Raw genomic sequence first — 20,535 nt, 5'->3', positions numbered from 1 at the left:
TTACTCTTGTAGACCTGGATCCAATTCCCAGCACCCACATGGAAGCTCACAACCAGCTGTAACTCGACTTCTGGGGGATCTGATACCTTCTTCTGGCTGTAACTCGACTTCTGGGGGATCTGATACCTTCTTCTGGCTCCCACGGGCACCATGCACACACGTTCTACCCAGGCATGTGTGCAGGCAAAACACCATACACACAAAATAAACATAAATAAATCTTCATTATTTATTCATTTAAGCTGGGAGTTTTAGCAGACCAAAACCGTAATAGAGCAGCAATGGCAACCTGATCAGTGGTCTAATTTTAAGCCTTCGGGCCTATGGTTGTATTTTTCATTTTTAAATTCATTGGGGGATGACTGTGTGCCAGAGTCGTTGAACCAGACCAATGACTCACTGCAACGAACACTTTGCAGGTGAAGCTGAGTGGACAAAAGAGTGTACTGTGTGACACACTGCAGCTCCCAATGCCACTAGGATGAAGAGGTGTTAGAATGACAGAGGAGCAAGGTGGGTTTTTTGTTGTTACTTTGTTTTTAATTAAGATTCTTTGGGGGGGTTCTTTTGGGGGATACACTGCAGGGGTGAGGGGCAGGGTATGGAGGGACTAGGAGATGAGCAGAATTGGGGCGCATGATATTAAATTCCCTAAGAATCAATAAAGAATTGTGTTAAAAAAACAAACCCATTGGGGAGGGACATCAATTGTCACCGCACGGATGTGTGGGCCAGAGGACAGCTGGTAGCTCGTTTCTCTCCTCCCACCATGTGGGTTCCAAGAGTCAAATTCAGGTCGTCAGCCTCGATGGACCCTGCCTTGACCTGCTGAGCCATCTGGAGAGTCTGAGTCTGTGGTTCGTAACCCACTGTGGGCGAGCTTTCTCAAGGACTATGTTAAAGTCTATGCCACTCAATATTCTCCGGTGAAATCACCAGCAATAAAGATGACCTCAGACGGAGACGCTCTTCCCGGAGCCCATGCTTCACTCACCTTTGAGAAGAGGTTGAAACAGCCCAAGCGACTGACCATGCAGTACACCTCAGGGAGCCGCCTGCCTTTGCCTTCCGGCTGGAAACACAAACCAAGCAGACAAGGGTTTACAATCTTAACTATTAATAATCATTTAACAGGCCCCTTCTATGCGGCAGAAGCTTGCCCCAAACTTCCGGACTCAAGCAATGCTCTTCAGACACCAAAGCTGATGAACAACAGGTGTGCACAGGCTTCTTTCAATACTGTCTAGTCAGCAGGAGTGAGGCTTTCCTCCTCGATGAGCACTTAAAGGTGCAGGAAGTACTAAGGAGGAAGGCATGATTTCCTCGGGCTTATGGCCTAAACGAGACATGACACCTGAAACAGGTGGGGAGGAACTCAGCCTCTTCCACTGGCTCTCTGGACAGCATTCCTGTGTGCCACACTGAGTCAATCTCTGTCAGGGGCTCCTTTCTCTACTGCAAAGACACAACTCAGTGAAACCCGCAGCCTTTCTATTCCGACCTTCACCTCGCTCCTGCTATGTAAACTAACAGCATAGCTTCTTTTTTAAAAACTCCATTTTTGTTTTATGTGTTATAGGTGTCTTGCCTGCATGTATGTCTGTGCACCATGTGTGTGCAGTGCCCGTGAAGTGCCAGAAGAGGGCATCAGATCCCCTGGGACTGGAGTTAGCAGATAGCTGTGAGCCACATTCCCCATGGGTGCTGGGAGTCGAACCTGGGTCCTCTGGAAGACCAATCAGTGCTCTTAACCACTGAGCCATGCCAAGCCTAATACAGCTTCCTGGACGTGCACAGAATTAAATAGCCCTTAAAGTCACAGAGAGACAGCGCTCCTCAAGTTCCTAGTCGGCCTTTCCTGTTCCTTAGCCGTCTCTGCACCAATCTGGTACTCACCAAAAGCTTCTTACAGTAACCAAACCACCGACTCCCATCTTCGCCAGTCAACACGAAGGAGAATGTTTCACTGGAAACAAAAACAGCTGCTTAAGACATTACTCACAGACCAAGGAGTCCCTTTGTAACCTCAGAGGAAGCAGAAATACTCATTTATTTCAAGTCACATTCCCACAGAGCATCCCGGGCCTTGTCCTGGGTGAGTCAGTGGGTATGGGATAAGCTGTTGGTATTGTGGTCTCCTTTTGCTGAACATCTAGTTTAGCCAAATATACGGGTAATCGAGCTATAAAGGATTTTGGTAACGGATATTCTCCCTTGCAAATTCTTCTGTGTTTGGTTCTGAGAAGTCATATGGAACAGTGACAGAAGAGAGTCTAGATCCTGGGCTGGAGAGACGGCTCACTGGAGAGAGTGCCTGGCGCACAGCACGGCCTGGGTACAGACCCACATGTCTACACAAGGCTGGACGCATTAGCATGCATCTGCAATCTTAGCATTCCTGCAGTGAGATGGGAGGCAGACAGGGGAACCCTAGAAGTTCCAAGGCCAGCTAGCTTGACATGAACAGCGGAGAAGAGGAGACCCTGTCTCAGACAAGGAAGAGGCAGGGACTGAACAACGCTGTCCTTTAACCTCTTACAGGAATATGCACGCCCTTCTCTTTCTCATCCACACACAGGGATGGGAAAAAGATTATACCCTTTTCCTTGTTGTTGTTTGAGACAGGGTTTCTCTGTGTAGCCCTTGTTGTCCTGGAACTCACTCTGTTGAACTCACAGAGATCCACCTGCCTCTACCTTCCAAGTGCTGCGATCAAAGGCGTGTGCCACCACTGCCCTGCTAGATTATATCCTTGACATATACAAATCAATAGGAAAAATATTAACTCCTCCTTCTAAATATGAGCCAAAAATGAACATCACAGCTGGGAGTGGTGGCACATGCCTTTAATCCCAGCACTTGGGAGGCAGAGGCAGGTAGATTTCTGTGCGTTCAAGGCTAACCCGGTGTATAAAGCAAGTTCTGGAACAGCTAAGACTACACAGAGAAACCCTATTTCAAAAAACCAAAAAATTAAGCAAGGGGGGTTGGGGATTTAGCTCAGTGGTAGAGTGCTTGCCTAGCAAGCGCAAGGCCCTGGGTTCGGTCCTCAGCTCCAGGGGGGGGAGGGGGAAGCCATTTTAAGCCAAGCATGGTGCCATACACTTTTGCTGGGCGGTGGTGGCGCATGCCTTTAATCCCAGCACTCGGGAGGCAGAGGCAGGCGGATCTCTGTGAGTTCGAGGTTAGTCTGGTCTCCAAAGCGAGTTCCTGGAAAGGCGCAAAGCTACACAGATAAACCCTGTCTTGAAAAATCAAAAAAATAAATAAAAATAAAAATAAAATAAAATAAAATAAAATAAAAATAAACAAAACAAAAAACAAAAATAAAACAAAACCCTTACAAAATACCCAAAGATGCTCCCAAAAAACTCACTTAATGATCAAAGAACCTCCAATTTGAATAGTGAATCAATATTTAAACTTATTTTCTGTGTATGAATGTTTGGCCTGCGTAAACATCTGTGCAGCACTATGTACAGTGCCCACAGAGACCAAAAGGAGCCTTAGGTCCTCCGAGCCCGAATCTGAGCTGGTTGTGAGCTGCTCAATGGGTGCTGGAATCAAACCTAGTCCTGCGCAAGAGCAGCCAGTGCTTCCTCTCTAAGCCATCTATGCAGCTGAGGAATCTGTATTCAATACGGTAAAATAAAAATTACTGGAAAGGATTGATCTACAGTGGTGACTCCTGAGCAGTCAGACCGACTTTGCTTTTGATTTACTCTTCTGCATTTCCTAAACATTCTAGAACATACACAACGCAAGAGGAAGCCAACCAGAGCAGGCCAGTGGGAGAGACTGCACAAGGTAGCCGTGCACGTGACAGCACAGAGCATCAACGCCGACAGCTGAGAGATGGAGCGCTGTGCTCAGGCTCAACCGGTTATGGGAGGCAGGGGCCAGGTCTCGAGGTGAGGCAGGACTATCAGGGCAATAGCTGAGACTATCATCTAACAGGTCATGGACATACGACATGGTTCAGTTACACAGGCGTTTTCACCTGAAAGGCATAATTAATCATTATAATTTAGTTTTCCTTGCTTCTTTATTTTTTTTTTAAATTTTATGTGTACAGACGTTTTGCCTGAATGAATGTCTGTGCACCACATGTATGCAGTGCCTGAAGGGCAGAAGGCATCAGATCCTCTGGGCCTAGGGTCACAGCTGGTTGTAAACCGCTGTGTGGGTGCTGAGAAGCCAATCTTTGTCCTCTGGAGGAGCAGCCAGTGATCTTAACCACTGAGCCATCTCTTCTGGCCCTTGCTGGTTTGTGTTTTGCACAAAGTCTTACTGTTTCCCACACTGGTCTTCAACCTTGGGCTCAAGTGACTCCTGTCTTAGGACCCCTGAGGAACTATGAGTACAGACATATTTTAACACACCCAGATTATGGTGTAAAGAAGATACTGATTTACAAAGCAGGACTGGAGGCAGGCGTGGCGGGGCACACCTCTAATCCCAGCACTCGGGAGGCACAAGCCAGTGACTCTCTGTGAGTCTGAAGCCACCCTGGTCTTCATATTAAGTTCTAGGCCAGGCAGGGCCACATTTTCAGTCTCAAAAACCAAACCAAACCAAACCAAACAAAAGCAGGATTTGGAAGTGATAATGGTTTTAAAAACTAAAATTGGTATTTTCCTCTAGATACCTTAACTAAATTCCTTTTGAAAGATTTATTTTTATTACTTTAAGTGTACACATGTGAGTACAGATGCCCTTAGAGAATAGAGGCGTGGGATCCTCTTGGAGCTGGGATTCCAGGCAGCTGTGAGGCACTGGACCTTAGGTACTGGGAACCAAACTCAGGTCCTCTGCAAGAGTAGCACTTGCTCTTAACTCTGAGCCATCTGCCATCCCTGCAACCCCACACAATTCTTTAATGCTTCTGTTACCCACACCTATCAAGCTGGAGTCTCCATCTGTACAGGGCCCACAAGGGAACACAGAATCCAGGCTGTGGCTTCGTCTATGAGCTTGAAGGAGAAATAAGACAATGACAATTGTTCTGTCTGCTCTTTCTAGGTTTAACCCCTGAGATACAGGTGTAGTCACCGCCGTGTCCTGTCCCCGCCTCCCACCTACTCTGGGCCATTTCTTATGGCAGGTGATGTGGACCCATCTTGCTTTGCAGAACTGCTGAGCTAAGGAGATGCACAAACTTGTGTTCTGTGTTTGCTGAGCTCTCGTAGGAAATGTTCCATATCTTCCCCACCCCGGCCCACTGCAGCTAGGTCCGCCCCTGTTCATTCCTGGAGCTCCACTCCCGACTCTACCCATTCATCACAAACTGATTCTATGCACAGTTCCAGCAAACTGAAATCAGAAGGAGCCAATTTACCTCTTGAGTTCTGAGGTTGGCACCCAGTCCTTTGAATCAGGAAAACAAAATTTGGGGATGACTTTGAGCCTCTCTTCAGTGTCTCTGGATTGCTTATAGCCATGATCACCCTGAAAAAGAACATCAACCTATGAAATAGGTAACACAAGTTCAAAACAAAACAAAACTCCTCAGTCTGGTCTTGGGGAAGCCTGATGGGTCGCGTAGAGATTTCCCGCAGTGTGGCTTTGTACTGCTGAACAGTAGGGAAGGAGAAGACTGAAAATCCGTGACTGTGCACTGAGGGCAGACGCTGAGAACAAAGAATCCCATCTGACACAGCAGTGAACCTGTGAAGACCCTGGTGAAGACTCTATAATCTATATATACATAGTAAGGCAGGCAACGCCAAAGAGCTTTTCAGCCAGGGAGAATCTACACTCAGGATTCTCACACTAGCGGGAGGCCAGTATTTTATGAATCATGGAATTTAAGATAAACAAAAATCCCTTCTATACACAACAAAAACCTAGGCAGCTCAAAGCATTCTCTGATTCATAATCAAGGAACTTTAAAAAGGCAGATGAATGTTATTTAGAAAGATGCTATTTTTAAATGTTACTCTGTATATAATCATTCCCTTAGCTTTGCTACCTAATTACAGGTTTGCAACTTCCTGTAAAATTTTAGCATGGAAGACTCTTACAAAAGTGTGGTTAGGCCAGGCCTGGTGCTGCCCACCTGTAACCCAGGTTCTTGGGAGGTAGAGGCAAGAGAATTAGGAATTCAAGGCCAACTTTGTCTAGAGAACTCAAGGTCAGCCTGGGCTACATAAGACCCTACTTTAAATAACAACAAACAAACAAACAAAGTGGCATTGTATTTCTAAATTTAGTTCAATGAAAAGACATTCAGAAACTGAGTAGGACTATCCATAAAAACCAGCACAAAAGTCTTATGAGCATACTGTTTTTACGAGAATTAACCAAAGTTCTCTATATATTTCTTTCTTTAAAAAATATGCATCAGGGCTGGAGAGATGGCTCAGCCATTAAAGGCTAGGCCACAACGAAAAAAATAAAAAAATATGCTAAGCCAGGCAGTGGTGGCACATGCCTTTAATCCCAGCACCTGGGAGGTAGAGGCAGTCAGGAGGCCAGCCTGGTCTACCGTGTGAGTTCTAGAACAACCAGAGCTACATAGTGAGACCCTGTCTTGAAAAACAAAACACAACAACAAGAACGACAAAATGCACGTATTCTATGTCACTGGGATGTCCCTCTCTAAAAACAACAGGACAGCATCAGGACTGGGAGTTCAGCTTCCAGAGCACCTGCCTAGCATAGAGGTGGCCTTGATCCAAGCACTGGATGTGGAAAAAAGCACCTCACACATGTTGTTAGCTGTAACATGGTGTGGTCCCAATCATCTTCAGTCAAGGTGTTCCATAACCAGTCTAGACAGGGCTCCACAGGGCTCGCTTCATCCCCCTAAATGATGGGTATCTGAGGCACAAAACAGCAAGCCATTTACTTGGGGACCTTCTTTTTTATTTATTTACTTATTTTACTTTTAACTATGTGTATGCCTGTGTATCCCTGTGTGGGTATGTGCCTATGACTGCAGTTGTCTATAGAGACCAGAAAAGGGCACTGGACTCCTGGTTTCTGGATCAAGAGGTGTTTGTGAGCCATCTGACATGCATGCTGGGAACTGAACTCTGGTCCTCTGCAAGAGTAGTTATTAACCACTGAGTTAATTTCCAGCCCCACTGGAGGCATTCTTGATTCATCTGCTGAAGTAAGTGTGCCCTTCTCTGGTACTATCCCTATTAATCTAAGCTTAGCTTTGCTATAAAATTAATTAAAACTCTCTCTCTCTCTCTCTCTCTCTCTGTGTGTGTGTGTGTGTGTTCCTAAGAGAGGCATAGTGGCACATGTCTGTAATCCTAATACTTGGGAGGCTGAGGCAGAGGGTCATTAGGTTAGAGCCAGCCTGAGACACACATCGAGCTGAAGACTAACCTAGACTACAGTTAAAGAATGTTTAAAAGAAAAAAAAAAAAGTTCCTCTAGGTAGATTACTCAAGGATTATTTATTTAGACTATAATAGTATCATTTCACCATGAATTGCTGAGAAATAGCATTCCTAGGTGACATTAAAATTTTTTATGAGAAATTTAATTTATACAGTTACTGTTGGGATGCTTCTTTTTCTTTCTTTCTTTCTTTTTTTAAAGATTTATTTATTATGTATACAGTGTTCTGCCTGCAATGTATGCCTACAAGCCAGAAGAAGGCGCCAGATCTCATTCTAGATGGTTGTAAACCACGTGGTTGCTGGGAATTGAACTTAGTTCCTCTGGAAGAACAGCCAGTGCTCTTAACCTCTGAGGCATCTCTCTAGCCATGTTGGGATGTTTCTAAGGTTCTCCCCTTCCTTTATGCAGGTTCTTCTTTGAAATAAGTGTTACTACATAGCCCAGGCTGGCCTCAAACTCTTGATGGTCCTGCCTCTACCTCGTAAGTGCTGGGATTGCAGACATATCACCACACCTAGCTGTGTTGAGGCCATTTAGAAATGGGAACACATGCAGGAAACATCTTAGATACCAGTACAGTTGTGCTTTAGTGGCTCTGGTGAAACACGCAATCCAGGGTCACAGATCCACAGTCCTGGAGTGGCCAAGTGCTTACCCTGAATAAGAGGTATTACCTGGCCATGGTGGCTCATGGGAGGTTGAGGCATGAGGCCAGCCTAAGCTACAGAGCTCCAAGCCAGTCTGAGTTCCACAACAAAACTTTGTCTCTAAAGACCTAAGACGTGATCTGGTGCAAGTAAGAAAAGAGAAATCGAGAGAATCTCCAAAGAGTCCCTCCGCATCCACGCTGAATACATGATTCACAGAGGACAGATTTTTGTGCAATAGTGAGGAAAATTAAATAGAAAATACAAAATAAATTCAGGGGGCCAGTGAGACGGCTCAGCAGATAAAGGTATTTACTGCCAAGCCTGATGACCCAAATTTGATCCTTAGAAACCACAAGATAGAAAAGAACTAACTTTCACCTCAAAAACAAACAGACAATAAAAAGTCTCCTCAAGCCAGGCAAACAAACAAGAAACCAACAAAACTAAACAGACTAAAAGAATACCAAATAGCCAGGCGATGATGGTGCACACCTTTAATCCCAGCACTTGGGAGGCAGAGGTAGATGGAGCTCTATGAGTTCAAGGCCAACCTGGTCTACAGAGGTAGTTCCAGGACAGCCAGGGCTACACAGAGAAACCCTGTCGGGGGTGGGGAGAATACCAAATATAAAAATTAAAATGGAAACCTTTTTCCTTTCATGTGTGGTCTGTGAACCTGCAATGGGTTTTATTTGCTATTTAATAAGTACTGGGATTACAGGCCAGAGTTCAAGGGGTCAAGTGCAGACCCACAGACTGCAAGTGCTGTAACAGGTGACTATATGAGAATCGCCTTTGTGAGACAGGCAGAGCAAACCCACCAATAGTGTGAGGGACAGCCAGGCTGGGCTTGGCGGCTCCCAGCAGGTGGGAAGCTGAAGGAGGAGGACTATCCATTCAAGGAGAACCTGGGTGAGATCCTGTCTCAGTGTTGGTAAAAATTGGCAGAGACAACAGTAAACAAGAGGAAATCCACATGAGGAGCAAACAGGAACCTTCCCGACGCTTCCTGGCCACCTTGCACCCACCTTGCTAGGGAACTGCTGTATGACCTGGGGAATGTAGCTTGTCCCCGATGGCTTCTTCTGCAGAGACACCACCACGAAGAGTTCAAAGAGCTGCTGCTCCTGCAGTTCGATCAGATCCCGCTCCAAGGTCTGGTAGTGGGGGTTCCTCTTGGAGGACTGCTGCAGCTGTGCTAAGCGCTTGTGGCGATCTGCAATGAGGTCACATTTCAGGTTCCCGGGGCCCTTCCCTCTAGCCCCACAAGTCCTGGCTCTCACTGGGAGAAGCCTTTGTGGTCACTTGTTGGATGAAGACAGATAAGTACACAAATACTCTTCTACACAAATATTCCTGTTTGGGAAAATGCTCAGGGGTCCTCTTCCACCCCGGCAAGCGGTGGGACTGACATCCTAATTGCCGTACTGTATATGTATAACACACTCTCTGTATGTGTTACATATATCCTTCATGGCAGTGCACCAGGATACATACAAAATGTCTAGGAAAAATACTAGACTGACAGAAGATGCCATTTCTGGTAATGTTGTGCAAGCATGGAATTGGGGAGGACTTCACAGAAGAACCAAGTCTTACACAGAGACCAAGTGCAGGCAGGGAAAACCAAAACCAAAGCCAACCTCACATTAAAGAACCAACCCTCTCCCTTCTCCTCCTTGGCATGGATTACTAATAAAAGATGGCTCAGTGGGTAAGAGCATGTACTGTTCCCAACACATCAGGTGGCTCAAAACAGCCTGTAACTCCAGCTCCAGGGGCATCTGACACCTCTAGCCTCTGCAAGGTACCTGAACTTACATGCACATACTCCCACACTGATAACACATAATTAAAAATAATAAATCTGAAATCATTTTTAAAAACCAACCATGTAGACCTCTGGGACAGAAGAACTAACAATAAAGCCATCTTTAATAAATGATGCTGAGAAAACTGAATATCCATTACATAGGAAAGGCCACAACTAGACCCCTATCACTCCATAAAAACGATTCAAATGGATCAAAGACCTTAATGTAAGACACTCTGAACCTCTGGGACGAAGTCACAGGAAACACTTCAAGATACAGACAGACAGTGACTTTTGACTAGGACACAGACAGCTCAGGAAGGAAGAGCAAGAATGGATAAAAGGACTGCAAGAAAGTAAACAGCGTCCGAGCAGCAAAAGGAAAAGGGAAGAGTCGGCCACTGAACAGAAAAGCTGTGCCCAGTATTCATCTGACAGAAGATGAAAACCTAGAACACACAAAAAACAACCAAGTAGATAATGGCTCAACTGTTAGGCAACAGACCAAACAGACACTTTTCAACCAAGAAATACATAGAGCCAAAAAAAGTATGTGACAGAATGCTCAACACTGTTGGCCATCAGAAAAATGCAAATCACAACCATATTGAGACTGTCACCCCTCCCGCAGATGTGATGACTTTTGCCACTGTGGATCAAAATGTTAAGAACTCTGTAAAAACACAACCAGGAATGTTTCCCTAGAAATACCGTTTCCTGGATATTGTGGGGAAAGGTGTGCTGACCCTCCAGAGGGCTGAGTTCAAGTCAAGACACATTCGGGTCTTGCTTCTCATTAGCAACTGCAATAAATTAGTCATCCTTACACATCAATGCTGAACCCCATGACGCTCTAAGTTTCATCTTTAGTCAGGCTACAACATCCAAAACCTGGAGCAATTTAGGCCAGCGGAGAAGCACAAGGCTATTACTCACGAGACTGGTGTCGGGGTTGCCCTCCGCTCGGCTTTGATAACTTGTGACTCCTTCTCTTTAAAAGTGTTGCTGTACGTCAGCCAGTTAAACAACGAAATAAAACAAACCCTGCTGTGACAACTGTCTGAGGAAGATACAGAGCTCATTAAGTGCTTGTACAAGGAAGAGCCAGAAGTGCATGGATTCTGAACCCTGATAGGAACTACATATAATTTGGAATAGAGGTACCTATATGTAAATATCTATGTCCTTTCTTAATGGCAGAGACAGAAAATGCACTTGACACTTATGCTTGGGTTACTAGAGAAAAATCAGCTATTTTGGGCTGAGTACTTGTTGGTGGGGATGACTCACACACTGTTGGCTGCTACAAACTGCACATGTCTGGACAAGCGATGCTACCCTGCTCCCTCCAGAACTCGTCCTCAGAACCATCCCGGTTTACCTCACTCCACTAGGAGGGATTTGTCATGTTGTCAAACAGCTGAATGGACTATTTAGCTCCGCAAATCTCAACAGGGTCTGAGAATGAAGCAATGGCCTATGAAGTGAACTTCACATGGGGGAAAACATGCTTAATCACAAAGGCAGGCATTGCTCCGCCCGCAGCCAGGATCACGGGAGGGAGCAGGCCGCTGACTCACTCACTCTTTGGCAGGTACTCTGCATCACTCTCGTTCCCACTGGTTTCACCTGGAAAAGGGAAGAGAGAGAGTTTCCGTTTGTATTGTCTACTAGTAGGAAGTGTATGAGGATGAGGACAAGGGAAAACGGCCACCATCTGGGCCTCCGGTGAGGGATGAGGGTCAAGTTAGTAAAGGTTAAATCAGCAGAGCTGCTGAAAGAGAGCACAGGACAAAACAGGAGATCCTCCTTGTCTGCAGAGGACCTGAAACAGACGGTACCGAACCCTACATAACTAGGGGGATTTTGCTGTATGGGTCTGTGAGATCATTTATAAATTAAACATAGTAAAAGATTAATAACTGATTTCAAAATATAGCAATTATAATAATATATAAATGAAAGTTATGTGAATATGGCCCTCTCTCCCGATACTTTAACACTGTACTTAACCTAGTTCTTGGGGTGACATTTGGGACTGGGGTCTATGTACTGAAATGAAGTGAGGAACGATGGAGGCACTATGATGCACTGGGCTCCCGTGGAAGTGAGGAATGATGGAGGCACTATGATGGAGGCACTATGATGGAGGCACTATGATGGAGGCACTATGATGCACTGGGCTCCTATGGAAGTGAGGAATGATGGAGGCACTATGATGCACCGGGCTCCTGTGGAAGGAAAGCTTGAACACAAGCTCTGTGACTCAGGGAAGTTCATCTCAAGGCCTGCGTGGCTACTGGCAGGTGGGTGGCACACAGAGAGAGCACACAGGACAAAGGCCTGACTCACATCCTGGGCAAGAAGCAGCAGGACCGATGGCACCTCCACCATGATGCGCAGAGCAGTGCTCAACCTGAAGCTTTTCAGAGTGTCTCTGGAATTTTCCATTGGATACTTTCAAATCTCAGCTGACCACAGATAACTGCAGCTACAGAAAGTGACCCCGGAAGTGGTGAGGAGGGACTAACGTAAAAGGTCATAAAGGAACTCACCTCTATCTCCCTCCATGCTTGCCTCAGCTGGTTTTAACCAGCGTTCTGGATAATTCTAAGTCTAGTTCAGAGTGAGGTCTATTTTTCATTCAAATAACTGTCTGCACAGCTTTAAAGTACTAACACTAGGATGAAGAGCAAAACTCTGAACACCATGAATTTAGACTATGAAATGTGGTCACTGTGAGAGACGACCAGGGGGACATGTTCTATGGTTCCACTGTAATCACTCCGCCTGCTCCTCTGTTCTCAAGGCTACAGCCATAGCACCGCTTTGAACGGTTCTTATTTTCCCCACTCATATTTTAGGGGCTACGCTCTTTTCACAAGGGAGTGTTAGGGGTGTGTGTTACAAATGATTGAATGTAGGGGCTGTGTACCCTGGCTACCAATGGAGTGTTCTATACCATAATTCTGAAAATATAATTTACCAAAAGATAGAAGAGTGAGAGAAACCCTGTCTTGAACCCCCCCCCCAAAAAAAGGCTAGGGACTCAGCGGAAGAGCATCACTCTTACACAGTGTGCGCAGCCCTCAGAAATGGTTTTAAATAAGCACATTAAAACACTTCACTGGGTGTGACGGTTCTTGCCCTTAGCCCCTAGCACTTGGGAGGCAGAGGCAGGTAGAGCTCTGTGAATTTGAGGCCAGCCTGGTCTACATAGGGAGTTTCAGGTCAGGCAGGGAGCTACATATTGAGGTTTCTCAAAAAAGAGGGAAAAAAAAAAGCTGGTAAGTTTAATCCTAGGACCACATAGACAACCAACACTCAAAAATTGTCCTCTGACCTCTAAATTCACACACACACACACACACACACACACACACACACACACGCACGCACGCACGCACGCACAATAATAACAACAACAACAAACAAAATGTAATAAATTGTTTTTTTTTTTTTTAGGAACTTCTAGATTAAGTCTAATAAATTAAAGCCAACTAAAAACTGTAAAACGAGAAAAAGCTTTAACTATAACAGGAAAATCAGAGCTAACATTTATAGGTCAAAACTATTTGTAAATTTGATTATATAATGTTGAAATGTAGTCAGGCCTGGTGGCCACACCTGTAACCTCATACTTGAGAGACAAGAGGATCAAGGGTTTAATGCCAGCTCCAGCTATACACAGTGAGTTCTAGGACAACCTGAGCTGCAGGACACACTGTTTCAAAAACCAGGAAGAAAAAAACTGCAATTTTTCTGTTTGATACAAAACTCAGTAGTAAACTCAAAAACTGAAAAATAAATTGGGAAAATACTTGTAAGCATACCAAAGACACAGACCTTTTCTCTTCTTTACTGTGTTTTTGGAGACAGGTCTCACTCTGTAGCCCAGACTAGCATGGACTCACTGGGCAGCACAAGGTGGCCTCGCACTGGGGACAACCCTCTTTCTTCAGCCTCCAAATGCTGCGATTATGGAGAAGCACCACCATGTCTGGTAGCTTAAAACTAAGTTTCTTTCTTCTTTTGTTTTTTTTTTTTTTTGAGCCAGAGTATCTCTGTTCTAGACCATTCTAGCCTCAACTCACAGAGATCCTCCTGACTCTGCCTTCTGAGTGCTGGGATTAAAAGCATGAGCCACTATGTTTGGATCAAAACTAAGTTTCTTAATATTTGACTAGCCATTACAACCCAAATGGAAAAAAGCACATGGGCGAGGAAGAATCGTGCATAAAATTCATGCAGCACAAACATGAGGGGAGCTGAGTCTGATCCTCAGAATCCATGTAAAGAACCAGCTACAGTGGTGGGCACTTATAATCCCACCCCTGGGACTCACTAGCCAACCAGCATCGCCTACTCAGTGAGGTCTAGGCCAGCCCAAAACTCCGTCTCAAAACACAAGGTAGACTGAACCGCCTGGCCGCCACATCTATGTACACAAATGTCCACACATACACACAAACATGCACACGTGTACATACATACGTTGTGGAATATTACTGTAACTGGGCAAAGATGTGTTCCTTTGTTTATGCTGCAGAATATTACTTTAACTGTGTAAAGGTGTGTTACTTTTGTTTATGCTGCATTTTTTAAACCATGTAAGGATGTGTGTCTAACTATGTAAAGATGTGTTGCATTTGTCTCACCTTGCCTGCCTAAGGCAGCTGATGGGTCTAATAAAGAGCTGAACAGCCAATGGGTAGGCAGAGAAAGGACAGGCGGGGCTGGTGGGCAGAGGGAATAAACAGGAGGAGAAATTTAAGCTCAGGAAAAACAAGGGAAGGAGACAAAAGAAGAGGGGAGAGTGAGGGGGACCCCAAGGCCAGCCAGGCGCTGCCAGCAGACAGGAGAAGCAGTGAAAGCAGACAGACAGAAGGAAAGAAGGTCAGAAGCTCTGAGGCAAAAACAGAGATAAAGAGAAACAGGTTAATTAAGTTAAAAGAGCTAGCCAGAAACAAGCCTAAGCTAGGCTGAGCATTCAAAACGTAAGTCTCCATGTCGTGATCTGGGAGCTGCTTGGTGCCCCCCCCAAAAAAGAAAGTCTGGAACATTCACACACATAAGAAAAAGAGCAATGGCAGAAAAAAAGATAAATGGTTAGGAATAGGCAATCCACAGAAAAGATATACAAAATATGGATAAATGTGAAAACTTTCCCAAGTTCATAATGAAAATAAATAAAACAATAAACAAAATAATACATTTTAACCATTAACAAAAAACTATGAACCTCCCTGATGAAGCTCATGGGAAAGCATGTTCAAATGTTGTGTGCAGAAACAGGCTGTCACCAGCTGTTTGCCAGACAATTTGGCAACAGCTATTAAAATGTTTGATTTTAGTTCTTTGAGACAGCGTCCCACTCTGCAGCTCAGTCTGTTCTGGAATTCACCACATAACCCAGGGTGGCCTTGAACTGCCTCAGTCTCTCAAGTACTAGAACTGTTTTAAGTCCATATATTATTTTTGTTGTTTTGTTTTTTCAAGACAGGGTTTCTCTGTGTAGCTTTGTGCCTGTCCTGGAACTCAGTTGGTAGCCCAGGCTGGCCTCGAACTCAGAGAGATCTGCCTGGCTCTGCCTCCCGAGTGCTGGGATTAAAGGCGTGCGCCACCACCGGCTGGCACAAGTCCATATATTCTTTAATCAGGTGAGTCTACTACAAGGAACTTAGTTCACAAATATAATATACAAAAACAAGTAAAACATGAGCACCGCAATATTCTTTGAATATATGTGTAAATCTTTACAGACAGTTTCTCTCCATAGGTTAAGTATGTTAGAAATAACCAAAACGTCTACCAACTAGATCTGAAAACACTGAGGTGCTGGGGATGGACTGAGGGTCTCACTGATCAGCATAAGCATGCAGAACTGGGACTTTCATTTCTGTGTCATGAAGTACAGCAGAGCTTTCAGGTCTCTACATGTTGATATGGAGAGAATTTTGAGGTGCATTAATTAAGTCTTTTTAAAAGAAAAGCACAGGATAAAATCTGAATACCAAGAGACTCCTTATACAGAAAAAGTCATGAGGGGGTGGAGAGGTGGCTCAATGATTAGGAGCACTCTCTGCTCTTCCTAAGGATCGAGTCTGATTGGATTCCAAGTGCCCTTGTCAGGTGACCCACAACCACCTGTAACTCCAACTGCGGAGTTACACTCACTCTGGCCTCCTTCGGCACCTGGACATATGTGGCACACATACACATAATTAAAAATAAAATCTTTCTTTGTTGTTGTTGTTGTTAGCTTTTTGAGACAGGGTCTCACTATGTAACCCTGGCTGTCCTGGAACTCACTCTGCAGCCCAGGCTGACCTAAAACTCACAGAGATCCACCTGCCTCTGCCTCCCGAGTGCTGGGATCAAAGGCGTGAGTCACACCACCCAACTGAAAAATGAAACCTGTTGAGATTGAAGGAGTACGAAAAGCCTGGGTTGTCTCTCTTCGATTTCAACACACGAAATTATAATGCCGAAGTTGAAGAAAAGCGGTGTCATTTGTAACAGCTGAGACTGAAGTTAAGAATGCTCAGGCTGGAGGTAGTCGAGTAAACCCAGTGCGGAAGTGCGGCGCGGGCATAGGTAATCATCCAGGCCCACGGGCGCTGCTGACAAAGGCAGCGAGAGATGAAACCTGAGCAACTGTGCTGACAGAGTCAGGGGATCCTCAGACACGTGGAACTCCTCCGGTTCACGGGAGGGGCTGTCTCAGAAGCCGGGGCAACACTAACTGTCTTCAAGCTACCAAGGAAACCAAGCTTGACATGGAATGTCTAGAGACTGTTCCTTTTTGATTATTTTTGTTTTGTTTTTGGTGCAAGAAGTTAGCAATTTAAGATACAGAAGAAATGTTTTTTCCCCAATGATATAAGTTTTTAAAAAGCAAAAATGTGACTCTTCAGAACCTTGTCCTGAGCAGGTATGGGATGCCTGTAGTCCAGAACATTCTAGAGACCACACAAGATGGATGGTTTAAGCCTAGGAGTTTGAGGCCAGCTTGGCCAACATAGAGAGCCAAACAAATCTCCCCATCCTTAACTTGTGCCTGCCGGACACCCTGGTCACAGGAGCAGGGAACTAACAAGCACACTGAAGCTACACACAGATGAGCAGAAACGGCCCTCACCTTTGGAGGAGGCTGCCTCTTTTCCAGTGTAAGGCTGCAACTTTACCCTCTTCTTCCCTCGCTTAGACTCAAATGTATCATTTATTTTCAAAACGAGCTGGAAAAAAAAGACAAGAAAATTACAAAGCTGGTATAATTACAAAATTAGGAAGACGGTGGAGGTGGCGTTGATGACTGGCGTTAATATAGTAAAGGTTCTTTTAATGTGAAATCCTCTTTGAATAATAAACCCTTCACATTTTTCAATTTTGCATTAAAATGGTATCCTTGAATGGTGAGTGTTTTCAGAGTGTCTACAAGCAGGGAAGGGAAGCGTGGAGGACCCTGCCCTTTCAGATGAACCCCATACAGCTTCCTGAGGAGATCCTGTGTCACCCCATGTCACAACACGCAGGGAATGTGCTCCTGCACTGCCTACGGTGAGTAAGAGTGCTCAAGTTTTCACTTGCTCGCTCGGAGCAGGAAGGGGAACAGTCCACCCACTGCAGGGTGGGGCTTTAGCTGCCTCTGCTCCAGGAGTCCCTCCCAAGAGGAGATAATCACGCTTCTGGAGCTTTTGTCAAAAGGAGCACACTCTTTGCCACTGTGGGTATAAATACTGCAACTTATTTTAGAGATGTCATAAAATTGGGAAACTCTCAAATTATTCCATACAAAACTATGCCTTCCCCTCTCTCCACTCATCAATCTACACCTCAAGAACTGCAATCAGATCATTTATTTTTAAATCGTTGTATAGCTGCTTCTATTTAGTAAGCATTACTCAGAATTCTTTCCTAATACTGGGGAAAAGGTGAGTGTGTGGAGGAGAGTCAGAGAGAGAGACACAGACTGAGACTGAGGTGGAAAGAAGGGTCCCTCCGAGCCGTGACATCAACAGACGTTTTAAAAGGAGGAGCTGACTAGCTTTTCCACGCCTACTTTTCTCTTTTCTTAAGGTTCCAGGCTTAAGTATTCATCCTGCTTTATCGGCCTAGACAGAACAGTAAGCGCACAGTGCAGAGGGGTCCAGACAGTTGAGGAGAGCGTTCCCTAAGGCAGCGTCCCTAAGGCAGCAAGCTCAATCAGTCCACTACAAAAGCAGGGGAGAAACACGGGCAGGTCTTCACATCTCTAGACGAACTTGCTCTCTTAGAGGATTTCTAGAGCTGCCGTTCAAGTGAAAACTCGCCAGTATTCTTCGGTGTTGCCCTTACACAAAAGCAAGCAGGAGAATCCAAAAGAAAAAGGTATTTCTACAGACTACAGAAAAGATTTATGAGAGCAAACAAGTTTTAGGTTTGCAGAAACACCTAGGACAGAGTAAATATTAACGTGGACTTACAAAGTAGAAGCAAAAGCATGCCCACATATTTTGAAGGAAACTACTGTTCTGGGAATAGCGGATTAAGGGAACCTAAAATTCTGGCTATGAGCTCGGACGAGGAGCCTACACCTCCTCTGCAGCTGCAGCACACACTGTGAGATGGCAGAAGCAAGTGACAGCAGCTGCTTTACTTGCCAGCCACAAACAACAAAGCACCAGGGACGGCACCAGCAATCCCACACAGGCTTCCACAGCAGGGAAAGGAAGGAAGGGTGGGGACCAGGCATATGGACTAGATCAGAAAGCAATGTCCCTTCCAGGGACAGCTGGAGTCATCAGAGAGGAGGACATAAATGAAAACTGCTTTTCTTTTCTTTTTTTTTTTTTTTTTTTTTTTTTTTTTTTTTTTTGAGACAGGGTTTCTCTGTGTAGCTTTGTGCCTTTCCTGGAACTCGCTTTGTAGACCAGGCTGGCCTCGGACTCACAGAGATCCGCCTGCCTCTGCCTCCTGATTGCTGGGATTAAAGAAAACTGCTTTTCTTATGCTATGTCTCTGAATATACTCAAAAACAAACAAACAAACAAACAAAACCCCACCAAAATTTATACTGAATCTGGGACACCCTAAAAGGACTTAAAATCTTTTTGCAAGGTTTATTTTTATTATTTTTAAATGTATGGGTCCAGGCACTCGTGGGTTTGTGCATGTGAGTGCAGCTGCCTGAGGAGGCCAGAGGTGTTAAATCCTCTGCAGGTGGAATTACAGGTGGTTGTGAACTGCACATTGTGGGTGCTGGGACGTGAACTTGGGTCCTCTGAAAAGAGCAATATGGCTCCCAACTGCTGAGCCATCTCTCCAGCCCCTTCAAGAGATTTACTCTAGAGAGTCATAAATAGTGTTAATGGCTTGTTTCTGCCAGCAATCAAAAGTACACCACCAGCTTGGGGATGAGGACAGACACCTGCCTATAATCTCACCAACGAACGAGCTATGGAGGCCGAAGTAGGAGGATGGCAGTTCAAAGCCAACCTGGGCTACACAGTGAGAGTGGTGTCTCCCTCCACCCCCCCAAAAAAGGCAATACCATTTTCTTTTTCTTCATTTTCCAAAAAAACTTTGGGGAAAATTCTATGACACAGATCTGGGGATATAGCCAGATGGTGGTGCACGACTTTAATGCCAGCACTTGAGGCAGAGGCAGGTGGATCTCTGTGAGTTCGAGGCCAGCCTGGTCTATAAAGTGAGTTCCAGCACAGTCAGGGATGCACAGAAACCCTGTCCTGAAAAAAACAAAACTCCCCACCCCCAAAAAAGTTCAAGGTCATCTTCAGCTACAGAGTGTGATTTCAAGGCCAGCCTGAGATATATGAGACCTTGTATCAACTTCTTCTTCTTCTTTTTTTTAAAGAAAAGGAAGAGTTGGTCCTATCCGGTTATCAGAAAGTGAATCACCTCCGGATATCAGAAGCACATAAAGTAGCCCAAACCGGAAGGTGATTGGCAGGAAGCCCTGCAGACTCTCCTGGGCTGTCCCTTGCTTGTTCTTTTGTGAAGCAGAGGACTGAATTCAGAGCCGCACACTAATGGACAACAGCTTTAACACTGAGCCACACCCCAGCTCTCCCTCATTTAACCCGTGTCTGAAATTCCTGAACAGCTGCTAATGCCATTTCAAGGGTTAGAAATCTCAAGCAGAATCCCTTAGGAGTCTGTATCCTTGCTCTAGGAACACATGATCTGCTGTTCTGGAGTCACAGGAGAGGCTTCTGGGGGTGCCAGAGTGATCTTCCTGGAGAGAAAGCTCCGGCAGGATGCCTGCCCAAGAGCAAGGGCAGGAAACAGACCAGAAGAATTAAATTAACTCTGGAACACAAGATTTGCCAAGGAACCAATCAGTGGCCACTAACCAAGAAACAGCTGTGACTTTTGTTTAATGTTAAAGTCAGGTACAAAATGCATGTGCTAAATGAATATATGAGCTAATCCACCTGGCATTATGGAAGGAAAACTATTTCAGTGATCTGATTTCTTCATTATGCATATTACTGCTACTATATCAATCCTGAAAACATCTTAATTAAACAGAGTTTAAAAATATTTTCGGGGGCTGGAGAGATGGCTCAGGGGTTAAGAGTGCTGACTCCTCTTCCAGAGGACCTGAGTTCAATTCCCAGCACCCACATGGCAGGTCACACCTGTCTGAAACTCCAGTTTCAGGGGACCTGGACACCCATGGCAAAATTTAAAAAAAAAAAAAAATCACAT

The 20,535-nt window shown here is 45.0% G+C and overlaps 1 protein-coding gene across 1 annotated transcript in view; it reads right to left on the bottom strand.

Moving 5' to 3' along the window:
- Dennd2c (DENN domain containing 2C) overlaps positions 1 to 20,535 on the bottom strand; it is a 75,029-nt gene that overhangs the window by 11,886 nt on the left and 42,608 nt on the right. The window contains exons 6-11 of the mRNA XM_059265983.1: positions 16,964 to 17,060; positions 11,407 to 11,451; positions 9,038 to 9,225; positions 5,339 to 5,448; positions 1,897 to 1,966; positions 995 to 1,072 (exon numbers count right to left, since the gene is read on the bottom strand). Of these exons, the coding sequence (XP_059121966.1) occupies positions 995 to 1,072; positions 1,897 to 1,966; positions 5,339 to 5,448; positions 9,038 to 9,225; positions 11,407 to 11,451; positions 16,964 to 17,060 (588 nt within the window). The remainder of the gene's footprint in view (positions 1 to 994; positions 1,073 to 1,896; positions 1,967 to 5,338; positions 5,449 to 9,037; positions 9,226 to 11,406; positions 11,452 to 16,963; positions 17,061 to 20,535) is intronic.

The sequence above is a fragment of the Peromyscus eremicus genome, chromosome 6 (genome assembly GCF_949786415.1).
Source record: "Peromyscus eremicus chromosome 6, PerEre_H2_v1, whole genome shotgun sequence".
Lineage (NCBI taxonomy): Eukaryota > Metazoa > Chordata > Mammalia > Rodentia > Cricetidae > Peromyscus > Peromyscus eremicus.
This window is presented reverse-complemented; position numbering and strand designations above follow the sequence as displayed.